At 38.5% G+C, this 20,795-nt stretch overlaps 1 protein-coding gene across 1 annotated transcript in view; it reads right to left on the bottom strand.

Moving 5' to 3' along the window:
* LOC122557867 (uncharacterized) overlaps positions 1-20,795 on the bottom strand; it is a 106,111-nt gene that overhangs the window by 66,002 nt on the left and 19,314 nt on the right. The window contains exon 3 of the mRNA XM_043706012.2: positions 11,496-11,616. Coding sequence (XP_043561947.2) covers positions 11,496-11,616 — 121 coding nt within the window. The remainder of the gene's footprint in view (positions 1-11,495; positions 11,617-20,795) is intronic.

Here is a 20,795-nt window from a genome sequence, read left to right as displayed (position 1 = left end):
TGCATTGGCCCCACACAAGCTGGCCACTGGTCCGGAACCAATCAGAACATTATTGTCAAGCTGTGTTCTGGCTGGGTTTGCTCTCACTAGTCAAGGAAAACGCATCATTGTATATAATGCTGAGTGTGCTCTACTTAATGTGATTTTAATAACTGCAGCCACCTCACAGTCCACTTGGTTGAAAGCAGTATTTTCCATTTCTAGCCAACAGTCCAAAATAAAGGAAATAAAAATATGTGATTCTTGAAAAATTAAAATATATTATTATGCAATAATAGGATCCTTCCAAGTAATCAGAATACCTAAAGGCATTTATTGAAAACTAATTTACGTCCATATTCTATTCTGTTACTAATCAGATTGAATAGCTACCCTTTCCCCAAATTTCTACTTCTCCCACAGGCTCTCTGATACATTTCTGAAGGAGTTGCTGAATTTGTCTGAGACAACCAGACATCTGCAGAATTCCCTTAATCAGATGCAGGAAATATAGTAGCATTTTCATTTTTCAGACAAACATTTCAGGAAAGTGGTGGTTGAGGAGATGACATCAGCAATCTTTTCTATCCAGATCTCTCTTTCATTCTCTTGCAGAGTGATCTACTGTGCTTCAGATTATTTTAACTGTTGCAACCTTCTGAACTGCTGCAGCCCTCCCAGCTTCCTCTGTCACAGTGGTGGAGATTGGTTGCTGGAAGTTTGTTCTGAGTATTCCCAAGGAAAATGCACTATGACTTTAATAGGATACCTTTGGGAAAATGGATGACATACTCTGCTATTCTACTGACAAATCAGGAAAATGTAGGCATATCTTTTAGATGCTATAATAGGGGCTCACTGGTAATGGGGTAATATTTACAGGGATGTTCAGCAGGTTTCTCAATGTGACATTTGTATGGGTCCCATACAAACATCAGAAACCAAGATCTAAAGCACAAATTGACTTATTTATAGGTGTAAGAATATCACAACAACACTGTGGGGGCTGAGAAGTGGTGAATCAGCAGTGTTGTCATGTTGTGAATAAAGTAATGATTTAGAATCCATCTTCAGATTATTTTAGGATTATTTAATGAAATAAGGAGATACCAATGCAATAATTTAGCATTTATACCACAGATGAATTATAGTGTAGTGTCTTATAAATGTTAAGAAATGGATGTATTGGCAATAGCTTTGATGCTGTTTATGACATTGTGTAAACAATTGCTATACTGTTTCTTATAGTCATTCTTATCCTATCCTCACAATTTACTAAATGTTTAACTAGAAACTGGAGAAAATATTATTTATTCAATTCACAAGTTGAGGTTTACCAATCATCTTTAACCTTTACTATCAATCAATTTATTGAATTGCCTCAGAAGATTTGTCTGTCAAAAACATAGTTTAATTGTATTATGAAAACTTTTGTTAGAAAATGGTCAAAATTACTCTAATGAGGATGATATTGAAAAACTTAAGGCATTTTGTTTTTTTGGAGTGATATCCTTCTTATATTTTGTGTTTCTTCCATTAAAAAGGTGAAATCAGCATTATTAAAGAGGTTGGAGGTGGAAAGTCAATAATGCCATACTGTCAGAAGAGTGGCAGCAGGCAACATGTTAAACAAACTGAGAAAATACTACATTAAACACACTGTGAGACACGGTTCCAGTTTGAATCTCTGTTTGTGATTATGTTGGAGGCCTTGTACACAGTTGGTAATCTCTTCTGTATCTTGTAAAGATGTTTTAAAGTTTAACCAACTACAGCTTTGATCGTGGGAAGTCAAATATATCCTTATGCTGGAAATGTGTTGCTGGAAAAGCGCAGCAGGTCAGGCAGCATCCAGGGAACAGGAGAATCGACGTTTCGGGCATAAGCCAGAAACGTCGATTCTCCTGTTCCCTGGATGCTGCCTGACCTGCTGCGCTTTTCCAGCAACACATTTCCAGCTCTGATCTCCAGCATCTGCAGACCTCACTTTCTCCTCAAATATATCCTTATGACTTGTGATGACTTTTATTTTCTGGAATAATTTAACTCCCAGCAGATTTCTCTCTCTATTCTCAGATGAGACCAGCTAACTTGTCTGTTTAATAATATTGATCTATCAAATAATTTGGACATTTGCTGAGATGAATTGCTCATTTCTAACTATCCTTGAAAATGTGGTGGTGAACCACTACTCACAGTGCTATCAGGGAAGCAGTTCCAGGAGTTTGATGTAGTGACAGAATGGTGAAATATTTCTAGGTCAGGATGTGACTAAAATGGGAACATGCAGGTGGTAGTTTCTCATGGGCCTGCAGTTCTTTTCTTTCTTGATGGTCAAGACAGCTTGGAACACTTATTGACAGTGCTTCCCAAACTTTGTCTGACTGTGACCCCATTTCGAGGTTTGTAGATTGTCATAACCCTTCAGTGACAACTTGGAGAGTTGGGTTTGACAGTTTGAGAATCAGAGGCCTGTTAGAGCAGATACACAGCTGTTATAACTCAATCAGAGTGCCAAAGCAGCCATTGCTGCCTCAGGAGCACACAAGACCAAAATTTCAGCTTAAGAACTTACCTGAGGCCCTGACCTCTACTTTGGGATCCCCTGCTTTTTTGTGATAAATGTGCTAAACAAGGTGATAGACTCAGGGCTTGGAAGAAGCTGTCAAAGCACCCTTCATATGTTGCTATGGTGAATGTGGTATATACAACACACTGATGCAAAGGGATTCTGGTGATTGAAGGAGGGAATGTTTAAAATGGTGCCAGAAAGCCAGGCTGCCTTGGCCTGGATGATGTTTAGACTTTTGAGTAATGCTGGAGCTGTATTCATCCAGACAAATGGGGAGTATTCCATCACACTCCTAAATTATGACATAGGAGTTCTGGAAATAGGAGATGAATTACTTTTAGCGGAGTGCCTGGTCTCTGACCTGCTCTTGTAGCACAGTGGATAGAATTTTCCCTTCCTTGGAGACGGCATGAGAGGTTGTGAAAAACAGAAATAATGTGATGAAATGGCTTTGGAGAGATATTTGCTTTAGAGGATTTTCTCAACCAGCTGACAATTAAGCCAATTAGGCCAATTAACAACCACTTAAGTACCTCAACTCACCACCTCCCTAATTACTTGCTTTCCTGGCAGGGGTGAGCGGTTTCCCACTTGCAAACAAGACAACCAGTTTGGCAGGTTTGGGAGGTAAGCCTCCAATTGCCTCTGGCTACACCTCCCTGTCCCCCCCCCCGCCCTTTCTCCAGGGCCCTAACTCTGTAAGAAGAAGTGAAAAAATACTTAACTTCTTGCCATTTGATCGCATGAGTAATAGGCAGCAACACAGACTTTAGTGCCTAGAGGCTACTGGCTTCTGGTGATCTTGGGTGCCTGTGTTGATGCTGCAATAGACTACAAAATTCACTGAAGCTCACTAGTCTGCTCTTAATAAGCTGAGCGGTGTGCAATAGGCTCGGTTTTCTAGGTAATGAGGATGTTGTCCTAAAAAGGGAAAATCATGTTCGATATTTATGTATAAGTTTCTGGTCACTGTTGACCCTTAAGATGTTAATGGTGAGGGTTTAAAATGCTAATGTCAAATGAATTTCAAGACAAAGTGGTTGGACTCTTTCTTGATGGAGATGACAATCACCAGGCAGTTGTGTGGTCCAGTATTACTTGCCACTTACCAGTCTAAGCCTGAATATTGTTTAGGTTTATCTACATATTGGTACAGACTCCTCGACCATTTGAGGAATTAAGAATGGAACTGAACATTGTGTAATCATCAACAACGATTCCCAATTCCGACCTGACACTGGACAGAAGATTATTGACGAGGTAGCTGAAAACGGACCATGCACGTGGTGCTGAAGAACTCAAGAAAGGATGTTGTGGGCTGGATGATTGCCTCCATCAATCACAATTGTCTATCTTTGTGCTAGGTCTCTAACCTGTGAAGAGATTATCCCCAGTTTTCATTAATTTCAATTTTACTCTGGCTCCTTGTTATCACACCAGATCAAATGCTGCCTACATGGCTCGCCTAATCTCTGAAATTCAGCTCCTTTGTTCATTTTTGGATGAAGACTGCACTGAGGTCTGGAGCCAAGTGATCCTGGCAGAACCAAAACTGAACATTTCCAAGTGGGTTGTTGTGAGAAATCCTGTTTGGTGACACTGCTGTTGAAACTTGCCATCACCTTGCTACTGATTGCAAGTGAAATGATGGGTAATAATTGCCCTAATTGTGTTTTTTGTGGAATGCACGTACCTGTGCAATTTCTTATTTTGTTGGGTAGATGCCAATGTTGGAATTGTACTGGAACAGGTTAGCTTGGAATTGTGGCTAGTCCTGGAAATCAGGTCTTCAGCACTACAGCTGAAGGCTGTTGTCAAGGCTCATCCAGCTCTTTCTTGATTTGAAGTGGAGTGAAACAGACTGGCTGAAGACTGGCATCTGTGATGGTGGAGACCTCCAGAAGAGGCCAAAGTGGATTATCGATTCATCACTTGTGCTTTAATCATGGTTGCAAACTCTTTGAAATTGCCTATTTTGAGGTGTTGTGCATGCTCTATGGCTAGGTATTTTCAAGACTGAAATCAAAAGGTTTTGATCTCTCAGAGAATCAAGGAATGTTGGGCAGAAAAGTGAATTTGAGATAGAAGATCTGGTATGATCATATTGAGTAATAGTGAGTTGGCTTTATTCTTACTTAAATGGAATTCTGCTTGCTAGGAGCAGTAACCAAATAAATGGCTGTGAATCTTCAGTCAAATACCATAACGCACCATTTAACTTTGTATCATTTTAGACAGTTTCATTTTAGTGTCAGTGGGGTAATGGAGCCTGTATTCTTATTATAAGTCTTTTAATGCTGGTCTTACCCTGCAACAAAATCATTATTCTTTTGGAATAGCTTCTCCTACTCCCTTGTCCTTTCTCTCACCACCAACATTCTAGTGCATGGCCTCTTGATTCAGACTGATTCTGTTTCCTCCTGTGCATTGTTGCTCAATGCAAGGATTCAGACAAGGAAAATGATGATTGGGAAACTCAGAATGACATAGGATCAGCAAGAGAGATGGGTCAGGGAGCAACAGAGGCTACAAATTGGACAGTCAGCAGCATGAGGCTGAGTAAGGAAATAGGAGAGGCCACAAATTGGAGGGCTGGAAGTAAGAGCATGTGTTAGCAAGTGAGAGGATCTGTAGTGACCAGGTGGGCCAGAGGAGGATGTGAGGTGAGTAGAAAGTTTAGGAAGCAGAATTGACAATGACTAGGATCACCAGTAAACAGGATACAAGTAGAAAATTAGCATATTTCTTTCATATTTCAAAATTTATTTCATTTCCCAGCGTAGGAATTTTCCAGTGTAGAATATTTTAATTTATAGGGAATACCTTCTTCTACAGACAGAGAGTCTACAGAACCTACTGCTTTAATGGGAAAATCTGATTTGCTTAAAGTTGTTCATTGCAGGAACACAACTACAACTTTAAGTGCGGAATCAACATATTGGCATATCAAAGAGTGTTCCTTCCTTTAAGGACATTAGTGAACTAGGAGAGATTTTGTAAAACAAAAATCCAGTTTTACGGTCATCATCATTGAGACTACCTTTTAATTTCAGATATGTTTCAAAAATTGAACTTAAATTTCTTAGTAACTGGGAGATTTGAGCTTAAGTCACAAAGATATTAGTCCAGATATCTGGACCAGGATAGTGATTATGTTACTGGATGAATATGTCTTATATTTTTAACCAATATCCGACCATGTTCGTTAATGGTTAATTATTGGAATATGATAAGTTTTGATGAATGCAGAAGACACTTGGATTAACAAGGACTTTGTTGTGTTAACTAGGTTCTGGGTGTTAAGACCATAAGACCATAAGACATAGGAGCGGAAGTAAGGCCATTCAGCCCATCGAGTCCACTCCGCCATTCAATCATGGCTAATGGGCATTTCAACTCCACTTACCCGCATTCTCCCCGTAGCCCTTAATTCCTTGTGACATCAAGAATTTATCAATTTCTGCCTTGAAGACATTTGGCTTCCCAGCCTCCACTGCACTCTGTGGCAATGAATTCCACAGGCCCACCACTCTCTGACTGAAGAAATGTCTCCGCATTTCTGTTCTGAATTTACCCCCTCTTATTCTAAGGCTGTGTCCACGGGTTCTAGTCTCCTCGCCTAACGGAAACAATTTCCTAGCGTCCACCCTCTCCATGAATGTGTTTGTACATTCTCCCTTCAGAGCAAAATTATTGTGATCCCTTTGACTGGTGCTCTACACAAAAATAGACTTAGAATTCCCTGGTTCCTAAAAGGAGACACCTAATGTTAATTCTTCTTTACTCTTCTCTCACATTCTCATTTCCTAATCTGCTATTTAAGTATTTAACTTAGCCAAATCATGCAGAATTTCATAATCCAGAAATAGGTATTCAGCACTGCAGATTTATGCTGGTGTTTTATACAAGATTTCTCTTACCTTACTTTCTTGCACGCCATGAACATAGTTTTCTACTCCTTTCTCCTTTATATTTATCTATTCTCCCCTTAATTATATCTGTGCTTTTCACATCATTCACTCTATGTCCTAAGCCAGTACCACATTCTAACATTCCCTGCAGTAAGAAGTTACATCTACTTCTTATTTGATTTATTGGTGATTTTCTTATATTCATGGCCCTTTGTTTTGGACTCACCAACAAATCAAAATATCTTCTCAATGTCTAACATTTCGAACCTATTTACAGTTTTAAAGAGTTTGACTATCATCACGTCTCAGGGTTCTCCTTGGTGGACTGAAAACAACCTATTCTGTTCACTTTTTCACATTTCTATTGTTTTAAATCTGGCACAATCTCTGTAAATCTTTTTTTTTCTTTTTCTCCTGTGCTTTTTATCAATTCTGCAAAATAGAGACCAGAAGTCTGTATGGTAATGTGAGTGTGGTCTAACTGAGGTTTTATATATAAAATCTCTCTTTGTTTTTGAATTCTACAAGGGATACATTCTAAATAGATATTAGAAAATTCACAGCACATTTTCCAACATTGAAATAAGGTTAATAATTTGTGTATGACCCTTCAAAATGAGAACTGTCAGAAGTGATGTTGCTTTATAGAAGTTGTTATAATCACTGTGAGTAAGCCACAAATCAAAATAACCAAATTTACTGAATGACCCACAAATGAAAAAATTATCAACAAGGTTCTATGACTATGTTTTGTAGCTTCTGCTTTAACACAGATCATAACCAATGTAAATTACACATGAATTAGCAGGAATATGATACTTCAAATGAAAATGTAAACTTCATTTTAAATAATCAATACATCAAAGGTATATCTTAATATAGAGGCATTCCCGTCACTCCCCACACAAATGAGCTACACATTTATACAATGTGCTGCTGTTTATTCATGCAGGCTAGGTCAGGAGTCCAATCTGACAACAGTTTTTACCTTTCGAATTTCACAGATATGTTTATCATCGGCAAGGCATACAGACTGATTGATCACTTCTGTCAAAAACCAGCCCTTGGAAGTCTCCAAGCTATTCACACAACCTTCTAGGTTTTAGACCTTTCAGAAAGTGCAGAAATTGCCTCCAAGTGCTCCTATTTCCTTTTCTGCCAAACAATGATTTGCTTTTATTTCTTGCAAGAATTTTCTACTTTGCTCCTGTCTCTGTGTGCTTCCTCTTCGTGTCTGCATCTGTGCACTGATCGCCTTCATTGTCCAGCTCCTGTCTGGAGCTCTTCTTTGCGATTGCAGCTTTCTTTTCTGGCAGCCACGGTGCTTCTTCCTTAATTTCCTTCTTTCTAGCACTGCTGCCAGGTCAAGGATTGTCAGGCCATAGGGATCAGCTTTTCTTCTTATCAAAGAAAATTACACTTGATCCTTTAAAGGATCTCTTTAAAGTCCTTTTCAAATCTTCTTAAAACCAATTATAGATTTCATAGGTCTTTTAAAGGAATTAAAATACATTGCATTACTGATTGTAATATAAATGATCAAAATAAAGAGAGATTCTTTCTGCCTGTTTAAGCTTCTTAAACCACAACATAATTTGACTTGGTATAGATCAATCTCTGTCTTCAGGCTTCTGATTAACAAAGAAGTGTATCTAGTGATTTCAACCAATTAAAAAAAGCCTGCCTTTTAAATTGTTCTAGCCTTCAAAAATAAGAATAGCAACATAAATATAAATATCACTTCTCTAGAGAAATACAGTGCAACAACAGGCATATAGGTTACAAGATCACAACATAACTACAGGTGAGAAAGTGTGTTCAGTCTGTCTATATCTCTGAAAACCTTATGTTCCCTGGCCAAATCTGTTTCTTAAAATGTCAAGAGTTATAGATGTGAATATTTTATTAGAAGTACATTGATTGTATTAATTACAGATTTTCTTTTTGGAAATGTAACCTCTTAATTTCAGTGCTAAATTATGTATTTTTCACTGGTTTGAGTCAGTGATCTCCTACCTATTCTTGAAATTTTAATTTTAAAGTAGTATTTCAGATTTAACTTTCATATGCTAACTTTCACATAACTAACAACATAATAAACTTTAATGAGATCACCTAATTTCCAGGTGGAATAGGGAATGATAATGCCATTTTCTCATACTTCAGATTATTTCCCCTATCAGCCTTGCACCTTCTCTGTATTTTCTTTAATATTTCAATGTCTTCCTTGCTTCTCATGACAGAGTCACAAACAGTATTCAGCTCACTGCACAATCTATGAGTTTCTGCAACTTGTATTCAACTCTACTAGTTTGATATTCTATTGGTTTTGTTGATTGCTGCTTTACATTAGTTGAATACATCTAGTCATCTCTTTGAACTTCATCCTTAGCTATGTCAATACCACTCACAAACTAAAATTATCCTCCTGTGTGCAATACTTACCATTTACATTGCATTTGCAATTCCAACTCAAAATTTGACCAAATTGTTATGTAATTTCTAAGCCATTTTCTCCAATTCCAGTGATTCTCCAAATTTGGTATCATCTGCAAATGAATTGCAGTTTTGCAATGAATTTTTTAATTCAAGTCAGCTATTAATTTCATTTTAATTATGACTTCAATTGAGAAACTAAGTTTAAAGTGATCCCAGGCTGTGATTCTTAAAGATGTCAGGAGGAGCGGAGTACACCTGAGACCTATATCCATCCGTTCTTCATCTTTTTGTTCACTAAAATTAGAATAGTAGGATTCTACAGTTGGTGTAGGACTCCAACTTAAATAGCCTCCTGTTTTGAGTAAAAGTTCTGCACACTATGTATAATATGTACTTACATTATGCCTTTTTTTCTCATTTAGGCTATAACAACCAAGCTGCTGCATATTTTTTGACTATTATATTATCAGTTATATTCATGTAAATATTTTAAACTGTACTGCATTGAAATGTCAGCCTACATTATGTACTTAAGTATATCGTCACATTAGAATCCATGACCATTCTGACACCAAGATGAACATTCCATCAGTCAAGGTGGGGGCTGATGCTGTGATTGTCCTTGAATCTTTCACTGGGGAAACATTAGCTCTGGATCTGTTTGGATGTGCCATATGATACAAGTTGTAATTTAGTATTGCAAAGCCACCCAACATTGCACAAAGATTGGCCTTCAATTAACTAACCAGATGCTGCTCATTCTTAGAAGGTATTCCCCCTTCAAACACATATATTTGATGCCCTGTCAAATTAGCAATATTATCCCTCTCATCTTGTAAACTTAGCCCTTACTGTAATCAACAGATCAGACAGGCCTACTATGCCACCTTCATCCTACTTCCTGCTGTGATGTATCTAGAGAAGGAGAAAAGAGGTTAAAATGGGTTTCTAGAACCACCATTCTTGTAATATTCAGCAGAAATATGTCAGGATTTTATGTTCAAACTTGAGATCAGTGAAACTGTTCAAACTTGACAGGTAATGAAGGGTATAATAAGATAAGAAGCTGAATGTCTTGATGAACCTGTAGGTGGCACTAGTCCTGGCTCCTTCTGTTAGCTGTCCTCTAAAGAGTTACAATGCTTCTTCTTCCTTGTCAGGGCCATTGCCTTGGAGAATTTCTTTTGTTTTATGGGTAGTCTTCTCCTTTAAAAGGAATTTAAAAAGTAAACACCCATCAAGTTGACAAGATGTAGTCAACAGGCAGGTCATAAAGAGAATTGTGACCAGTGCACAAACAGAAGTAATTAAAAAAGTGAGGCTTTTAGCCTTATGCATGCATGTATGGCTAAAGGACAAAAACACTTACAGGTGAAAAAAAAAACAAATAATTACAGATGCCGAAATCAGCAACAAAATAAGAAAATGCTGGAAAAACACATCAGGTTTGGCAGCATCAATGGAGGGAAGGCAGAGTTAATATTTTGGGTCCAGTGACTCTTCTTCAGAACCTTTTACACCTTACTTGTGAAGGTTAGAAATAGAAAGTCTCCCTGGATACTTTCAACAATCACCTCTTGAAACATTGAGGGAAAGTGGTGGCAAATAGCAGATGGTATAATTCAGTGTATTTTTGGAAAGCGTAGCTGAACATTTCTGCCTTACCAGACCTGGTAATGCTATTAATCCATATGTAAAGTCATCAAGTTGACACTGGTTAATCTGGATTCATCCTTTCATGGCAACTTTTAATAGTTCTACCTGTTCAGCCCTAAACTTGATTCTGCAAACTTGTCACCTTCAGTCCTACCTCAAACCTCTGTCCCATCATCCCATTATTTTTACATTGATTTCAAACAAGGTGTTTGTTGCTGATGCCCACCTATTGATTTAGGTTTGTGAATTTTTTGGCATTGATAGCAGCACTGACAACATTATATTTGTCTGTCTGCATGAGTGTAGACATTTTCTTGGTGGAAGGAATCACCAACCCTATTAATACGATGCTTCATAAAATAAACAATTGTCAGTTACACAGACTTGCAGAAAAGACTTGAACCTCAGTCACTAAAAGTGTGACTCCCAAGATCCAGGGAAATTTTGATCAACTGAGCTGTTGATTTCTTATGTACACTGTTTCTCACAAGTGGAGACTATCACTGTCCACAATGAATCTAGAGTAAAACAGCATTTAGGTGATCAAACAATGAATTTATAGACGGGTGCAGATATCCTAACAACCATTTGCCTGCTGAGGTAGATGTTAAGAAAAAGTCTCATCACTGTTTTGATGAAGATCTGGTGTGACAGACTTGATGTCCTGGCTAAACTTTCATCCCTCAAATCAATATCTCAAAAAAAATTATCTGAGCATTATCACAATACTGTTTGAGGAAGGATTTAGAGGGACATGGGCCAAACACTGGCAAATGGGACTGGGTCAGAGTCTGTTTCAGAGCTGCTCAACTCTATGACTCTACAATTGGGGACTCCTGGAGCTTTGTCACTTCCAGATCACACGTTATTCACATTAATTCTTTGTAGAATTTCATTGCAGACTGATTTAAGGCAGAGAGATTTATTTTATTGTCTACCTTCAGTATGAGTTGGTGAACAGGGTGACTGTATGGCTTCAGTTGGTTGCCCAGTCTGTGACCCAGTAGAATCGTATTTACCAATACCAACATTTGAAGAAATGAGTGGACCTTTAATCACCTGAAATAAATCAGAGCATTAACTCACTGGCAGATCATCAGATATGAGGAATCCCATTTAATAGTGTATTACATAAATTGTCATCATTCTTCTAAGTCTTAAGATCATATAATAGTTATTGTCCCTCTACTACTGTCCCCCTCTCCTCCTCTCCTTATGGGGAACAGCTCCTCAATAATATTCCTTTACAAAGCAAACTGTGCTGATATTTAGCAATTGTGGGTATTAAATCAGAGCATAACTCTTCAACTTGTTGAACCATTATTTATGAGAGCAGAATAATTTTAGGAGCAGGAAAGAAGTCCACAAGCTCAATACGATAAATGGGAATTCTCACTGGTATATGAAATGTAATTGCAGCTCAACATTCCAAGGTATAGAAGTTTCATGCATGATGGGTGAGACGGGTGGGGAGGTAGAGGTAAGAGAGGTAGGGAATTCCATATTGATAAAGAAGTCCATCACTGCAGTAATGAGGGAGAACACCCTAGAAGGTCTTCAAATGAGGCCATCTGGATAGACCTTAGAAATAAAAAAGGGGTGAATTACCTTTGAAGTTGTTAACAGCCATGGAAAGTTGGCAAACTAGATCCAAAATTAGCTTACAAATCATAGTCAAAGGGTGATGGGGGAATGATGTTTTTGTTATTGGAAGCCTGTGATCAGTGATGCGCCACAAGAATCAGTGCTGGAAACCTTGCCGTTTGTTAGGTACATTAACAATTTGAATATGAATCTAAAAGGTTTAATTAGTAAGTTTGCAGATGATATGAAAATTGGGGTGTTGTTGACAGTAAGGAGGATGGTCTCAGACTGCAGTTTGATATTGATCAGCTGGAAAACTGGGCAAAACAATGGCAGATTGAATTTAATCCTGCTAAGTGTGAAGTGATGCATTCTGTGAGGTCCATTGAGGGAAGGATATGTACAATGACTGGTAGCTCCCTAGGAAGTATTGAGTAAGGAAGCCACCTTGACAGGGCTGTAAAAGTCCATAGATCCCTAGAAGAGTCAGCACACGTAGACAGGGTGGTGAAGGCATATGGGATGATTGTCCTCATTAGTCAGAGTGTAGAATATAGGAGCAAAGAAGTTTTTTACAACTTTATAAAATATCAGTTAGGCTACTGATGGAATAATTGTGTGTAATTCTAGTTGCCACTCTATCAGAAGAATGTGATTGAACTAATGACCAACCAAAATCAACATGACAATATACAGTAATCACAGATCCAAGTAAAGCACCCTGCAATTTACAAAGTTCGCCATTGCATTATGAAATTTAAAATGGAGTGTTGAAGTCTACAGTGAAGGATGAAATGCTGTCTCCTACTCAGTACATACATCTTGTCTCTAACACGGATTAACTGCTCTTACAAGCTATAAGCATAAATAGTGCTGCAGAAATATGATGTGGTATTAATTACTGGAACAGTTTAAAAATGTTAAGGATTAAGCACTTGACATACGAGGATATAAAATGCTCAAAATAGGGAAGGACAAAAGGGAGTTGGGGTCCTCATACTTGTTACAGTGTAGGAAAGATGGGATATTCTTGATGGGCTAAGGACTGAGTCCATTTAGCCAGAGGTGAGAAGCAAAATAAAAGACCATGCTAGGTCGGCATTCTAATTAATGAGACCCTAAATAATGAAAGCAAAATACAGAAATTAATCAGCATGGGAATCACAGCGATGTGAATAGGAAGGGTTCAGAGGGATATGGGCCAAATGCTGCCAATTGGGACTGGGTTAATGTAGATTATCTTGATGTCATGGACAAGTTGGACCGAAGGGTCTGTTTCCGTTCTGTACAGCTCTGTGACTCTATAGAATGGTCATACTGGGTGACTATAATTACCCAAATTAATCAATTGAGGTAATGTTAGAGTAAAAGATGAGGAGCGGTAGAAGTTTTTGAAGTTTATCCAGAGAAATTCCTTTTAATTCGAGAAGGTTTATATCAAGAAGAATAAGCTGGATCTGCTGTTGGGAAATGAGATGGAGCCAGTAACTGTGTGGAAACGTTTGGATAAGGGTTGAATTAGTAATGGAGGAGACCAAGGAATAATGTAACATGGAATTTCTAAGTTGAAGGAATTCTAATTTAACGTGATGAGATAGTACCTAACAGTGTAAAATTGAGCCAGAGACTGACAGGAAAACCTTAATTGACAATAGTTGATATTGAAGGAAGAAATGCTTCAGTTACAGCCTATTGCACTCCAACTAGGGTAAAAAATAAAGGAGTCAAAACAGGGCTCTTCAGATGACAAAGAAGATAAAGATTACAATGAAACAAAATATGAGATTGTTTGATGCAGGACAGGTGAATGTTTTAACTGAAAACCTGGTCCAAACAATAGGGAGGTGAAGAAAAAGTAAGTCTATCAGTTAGACACTGAGAATATAATGGCATTAACATTAAAGGGAAGCCAAAAAATCTATCAACAGCTAAGTCATAAGTGGGCAGTAAAAGCTTAAATGGTCCTATTAAGGGCAAACAGTGTGATGTTGTTTAGAGATACAGGGTAAGGCTAGAATACTGAATGAGTCCTTTGTATGGTGTTTACTAGAATGGGGAATCTAACAAATATTGGGAGAAGTGGAGATAATGTGGGAAAGGGATAGTGTGAAAACGAAATGAGGAAGTAGTGGAAAATATGAAAACAGAAACAAAAATCGCTAGAAATGGAGTAACAATGAAAAAGACAAAACTGATAATCAGGACCATAAGTAGGTGAACATGGTTTGGCTGGGCTAAAAGCTGCCCATGTCATGATAGAGCCTGGGGTATCGGGATGAGTAAAATGATATAGAGAAAGGTGATCAGGTTCTAAAATTATTCAACTCAGTATTGAGTTCAGAAGGCTGCAAAGTCCCCAAGCAGAAAATGTGATGCTGTTCTTGCTGGAACAATAAAACAGCCCCAAGACAGATGTTGGCCAAGGGAACACAGTGATGTGTTTAAGTGGAAGGCATCTGGAACCTCAGAGTCATTTTTGCTGACAAAACATAGGTGTTCTGTAAAGGGGTCACCCAATCTGCACTTGGTCTCCACAATGTACAGGACCCCACACTGTGAGCAGTGAATACGGTAGACTAGATTGAATGAAGGGCAGATAAATTGCTGCTTCACTTGGAAGATATGTCTGGAGCCTTGGATAATGGGGAGGGAGGAGGTAAATGGGCAACTGTTGGACATTCTGCGGTTTCATGAGAAGATGCCATGGGATTGTGGGGAAGTGTTGGGATTGGACGGGAAAAAGGTTTTAGGCATGAAAAGCAGTGGGATAAAGAGGAAAAATTTATTTACAAAGCAAGTTACAATGATCTAGGCTTGGATATGAAGTTGGTGGAAGTACAGAAAATCAGTGATTTGGAAAGAAAATCCAATGGGTATTTGAAGGAAATACATTTGCAGGATTATGTGGATCAGGCATGGATTCTGGACTGACTGGATTGCTCCATGGTGGGCCTGCATGGGCCAAATGGCCTTAATTGTGCTGTAAGTAACTCAATGGCTTGAATTTTTGTTCTTTTATTGGGATGATGAGGGGGATGTTTCCCAACTCCACAAACCCAACCTGGGAGAAAGTGCCCCAGAAATTTTAATTTCCATTCCATGGAGGCCAGGATCTGTGGGAATTAGGCCTTGCAATTCCAAAATGAATGCAAATGCAGGCAAGTGCTATGGCATGTTGGGCTGAAGCCTACCTTTGTGCTTTGGTACTATGTGCAAATTATTTTAAAATCATAAAGCTGCCCTCCAGCACTGACTTTTCGCACTCCCCATATCCCATATATGACACCCACCCACTCCCATAAACTGTCACAACTTCTATGCCTTTAATCTTTTGCTGCACATCTATGGCCATTCGTGCCACCACATGCCTCCTTCCATTCATTTTTAGCTTTAACCTGCCATACCAACTCATTCAGTTTGCATCAGGGAGAGATCTCAGAGTCATTCTAAAATGTAGTAAAATACAGTTGCAAGTCTCCTTTGCAGATTTTATTTAAAAATACACTCTTGTTCCTTAAATGCCATTTAGACATTCACATTCTTTCAAATACATAATCATTTATAAGAACAAACATTTAAATCAAACAACTAATCCTTAAACAAGACTGACATTGGAATTCACAGTCCCTCTTTAAAGAAGCAATAGACACTTAGAGAGGTCAAACAAATTGTACCATGGTAGGAACCCTTCTGTGATAACAGAAGATTGTGAAATAATTCCTGCAGCATTAGTTCAATGAAAATAGTTCTTGGATTTAAATCCACAAAATAAACCAGCTGACAGTATTAGTTCTAAACATCCAGATATGTTTAAGACTTCAAGTTTAGGAGGTTAAATGATTTGCCAAGTTGACATTTTCCTTTCACAGTTCTTTTTTGACAGTTGTCAAAATTATTATTTTTCATGGGATGAGGGCCTTGCTGGCTAGGCCAGGCCTTGATGTGTAGGGATGCTCTCAGTGCTGTAAGGAAGGAGTTCAAGATTTTGAACCAGCAGCAGTGAAAGAACGATGATATCATTCCTCGTCAGGTTGGTGTGTGGCTTAAAGGGGAACACAGGTGGGAATGTTCCCATTCATCTGTTCCCTTGTCCTTCTTAGCAGGGAGATTACGGGTTTGGAAGGTGCTGCCAAAGGAGTTGTGGTGAGTTCTTGCAGTGCATCTGGGAAATGAGGTAAGTGCACTGAGTCTTGTTTTGCAAACAATTAAGATGTAACGAGGAGAGACAACAAGAAGCTGCTGTGTTTTGAATTAAAGGTCAGGTAGTGTAGATTTGTAAAGACCAAATTAGTGGAATAAGATTTTGCACTTTTGCCAAAGAATACAAGAAAATTAGATTTACATTTAGGCAACTGAAAGTCAAGTATAATGGAACACTGAATTCATCAACTGATGGTAAATTTATAATATTGGAAACCTAAATTACTGCCAAATGTACCCCAGTGTTGCCATCAAACTTCAGTCCTTTAATACTAACATGATATTTGAGTATCGCTGAAAATAAGACATATTTTCTCCAAGCTTTTCATCATGTACAATTTGCAAGAATGTTAATAAAGGAGAAGAATAAACATTTATACTATTTGAGTGGATAGTGCTGATTGATTGGCAAGTGAATTCTGTTTGATACAGGCTTTGCCATGGAGAATGAAGTTAATAATGATTGACTGTTAACTATTAGGCTTTGTTTACATTTCAAACCATGCAGGTTGACTCTAATTTGGCCAAACATTGCCCTGAAAAATGAAGCAGTAAATGGCATCATCCCTACTTTGTTGAATTGAAACAGGCTCAGAGCGTATACGTGTTCTGTCAGAAAAGGTCAGGACCTTGTGTATTCATGTATGAAGCTTCTCATACTTGCAATTGCACCATAGAGTGAGCCCAAGGTACAATCGTGTTGGACATTGTGTTGTGAGTTTTGCAAGCTTGGGCTGGTTGGGTAAAGTCAGAACCTTGGTTGTTGCGAAGAGCCGAAAGGATATGCTGTTTGACTCTGCTGCAATTAAAATCCACTAATCCATTTTTGAAATAAATTGTTTGGTTTAGCATTTATGTGAAAATTAATAGAATGTAAGTTTATTACCAGTAAGTTTGTGCTAAATTGCAATTTAAAAGTGAGAGAGATTTCTGGGCAGATGTGTGTCGGAAAGAAATTGGAGCCACTATCATCACTGTCCAATACATCGGACAGCCACATGGATGTCAATGTACATGATGCCATAGCAACTCAGACTATTTATGGGAAGCTTATTGGCACAGTTTATGGAACAAATTAGTGTCAACAGCATGGGCTTCTGGTTGGATTCAGAACCTATCTCCGTGCAAGTAGTAGCACTGTGCATCAGAAGAAAAGATTATATAATTCTTCCAAGTCATCAGTCATTCGATGTGGATTTCTATTGTAAGAAGACAACTTTCCAGGTCAGTTTGAGGTCGGTTATAAACTGCAGAATGTTAATAGTGGGGAATTCAGTGATGGCAATTTTACTTATGCATTAGATTTTCTCATGTTGTCCATTACCTGGCACTTGTGTAGTGTGAATATTCGACTCATAGATGTTTACAGCATAGAAGGAGGCCATTACAGCATAGAAGGAGGCCATATCAGTGTCGGTCAACAAAAATCTGACTACACATGCCATTTTCCAACTCTTGGCCCAAAATCTCTTCGAGGTTATGATAATGCAAGTGAATATCTAAAGGCTACTTAAATGTCACAAGAGTTTCTGACCCAACCCAATCTTTCAGAGAGTGGGATCCAGGCTCCCACTACCCTCTGAGTGAAAACCTTCTCCAAAACTCTTTGCCTTGTATTTTTGCCTTAAATCTATGGCCCTGGATTATTGACCCTTCAACTAATGTCTTCCAATGTACCTCCCCCTCCCCCCCTGCCCCTCATACTCTTATACACCTCCAAAAGGTTGACTCTCAATCTTTGCTGCTCCAAGAAAATTAACCCAGTCTATCCTACATTTCCTCATAGCTCACACCCTTCAGCCAAGGTGTCATCCTGGTAAGTCTCCACTGCAACCTCTCTAGTGCAGCCTCATCCTTCCTATAATGCCATGACCATCATATTCCAGTTATGGCCTAACTGGAATTTTATACAGTTCCAGTGTAATTTCCTTCCCATTGTATTTTGTGTCTTGGTAATTTAAGGCAAGTATCCAATATGCCTTCTTAACCATGTCCATCTATCTTGTTATCTTTAAGGATCTGTGAATATGCATACCAAGATCCCTCTGATCTTCAGTACTTTCCAGGTTCTACCATTTATAATTAATCCCTTGCCTTTTTAGCTGTCCCAATGTGCACATTTTTCCAGGGTATATTACATTTGACAATACTCAGCTAGCTGAACAGTTTGTTAATATCCTACCACAGTCTATGGCTATTTACCACTATTCCAATTGTGTGTCATCCACAAACTTTTTGATTATACCCCTAATTTAACTCCAAATGATTAACATACACCACGAACAGCAAGGCCCTCAGCACTGTTCCCTGTGGAACCTCACTGAAGACAGATGTCCAGTCACAGAAACATCCCTCTATCATCACCCTCTGCTTCCTACCTGTCAATCAAATTTGGATCTCACATGCCACTTTGCCTTGGATATCACATGAGCTGTTACTTTCTTGATCTATCATCACAAATGTTGATCTGCCAATCTTACCCAAATATCAATCAGGTCTCCATCACAGCACTGATGTCATATGACCGATATGCCTACCAGTGCCTCAGCTCTTTTAAAAAGTGATGTTGCAAATCACATGCAAAGTTAAAACCATAGTAAAAATTCATGTGCAAGGTTTCAATTGACACAATCATATAGTGACTGCTACCCTTTCTTCTGTCCAATAATCCATCTTTGCTACTTCAATGGTGACTTGCCACTCCACATTAATCTAATCATTAAGTAAATTAGATCATTTCTTGGGAAAGTTGGCTTGTGAAACCACAGAATGCCAATGACAGTGGTTTAGCTGGCATTGTGGGTGGAATCAAGTTTTCTTTTTAAAAGAGAAAATGCTAATTATAAGATCCACAAATTCACTTAAAACTTTAAATAGGCAAATAGATCTTTGCATCAAAATGAATGTGCTAAAAATAACATTAAATAACATGATTCAATACATATGCAATTGTTGCCTGAACTCTATCGTTAAATTGCATCCTTAGCTGTTATTTTATATTAGAGTCATAGAAATGTACAGCATGGAAACAGACCCTTCAGTTCAACCTGTCCATGCCGACCAGATATCCCAAGCCAATCTAGTCCCACCTGCCAGCACCCGGCCCATATCCCTCCAAACCCTTCCTATTCATTTAACCATTCAAATGCCTCTTAAATGTTGCAATTATACCAGCCTCCACCACTTCCTCTGGCAGTTCATTCCATACCCGTACCACCCTCTGTGTGAAAACGTTGTCCCTCAGGTCTCTTTTATATCTTTCTCCTCTCACCCTAAACCAATGCCCTCTAGTTCTGGACTCCCCGACCTCAGGTAAAAGACTTTGCCTATTTACCCTATCCATGCCCCTCTTAATTTTTAAAACCTCTATAAGGTCGCCACTCAGCCTCCGACGCTCCAGGGAAAACAGCCTCAGACTGTTCAGCCTCTCCCTATAGCTCAAATCCTCGAACCCTGGAAACATCCTTGTAAATCTTTTCTGAACCCTTTCAAGTTTCACAGCATCTTTATACAGTTTACAGTATAACAAACTAATTGAGTGAGAAAGCCCATATTAATTTACTCAGATAGGCCATAAAGACCCTATTGTAGCATTCAACTGTTCCTTAATTTCAGAGCATTCATCTCCACTTCTGCCTCTAGAAACCTAGTTGATGTATTGAATATTTTTGTGTGAAGAACCTCCCAATACAAATCCAATGTTTGTCTTTTACCACTTTGAACCTGCTCTTACATTTTGTTTGAAGTAGTTTTCCAGAGTTAACATCTTATTGTCTTCTAAACTTCTACAGATACATTGAGAGGAGTCTTCCCAGGCACTGAACAATGATGGCGTTGCTGAGAGAGTTGGGAAAATTGCATGAGATATCCAGTGTAGTAAGTACTAAGTGTTGAGTGGTGAGATGAAATTCTTGATAGTGAGTGGAAAAAAACATATTTGCATACATTAAAATGTATTAACATCTTTTCAGCACCTAATTGTTTTGTCTCATTAATATGCATATTCCCATTTTCCTTATGTAAAATATAGAAGGTATGGTTATTGGGAGATGGGGACTACCCTCTGCAACCATGACCAATAAATCCATTATGCAAACCCCTAACTGACAGCAAGAATAGATATAATGCGGCCCATTTTTCCACCAGAGCCAAAGATGGGTCTCTGAAGATGGAGTTGTGCTATTTGCACTGGTCTAGTTGGGCCTTGAAGTATACTCCAAGTGGAGTATGCTGTATAATCCTCGCATGATGTATTCTGCATATTAGAACAGATGATGCCATGGACTCCCAAATGGCGGGCAAGCAACAGCAGCCGTCCAAGGATGAAGATGGGGATATTGAATGGGAAGAACATCACCTTCACCATGATAGAGCACTGCTGCATCAGAAGCAACAAGAGTCAGGACTTAATTGACACCCAGTTCCATTTAATATGAATTGGGTGTAGTGATCAT

The sequence above is a fragment of the Chiloscyllium plagiosum genome, unplaced genomic scaffold, assembly GCF_037043375.1.
Source record: "Chiloscyllium plagiosum isolate Xiang-an unplaced genomic scaffold, Cpla_swu_hap1 HiC_scaffold_18, whole genome shotgun sequence".
Taxonomy (NCBI): Eukaryota; Metazoa; Chordata; class Chondrichthyes; order Orectolobiformes; family Hemiscylliidae; genus Chiloscyllium; species Chiloscyllium plagiosum.
This window is presented reverse-complemented; position numbering and strand designations above follow the sequence as displayed.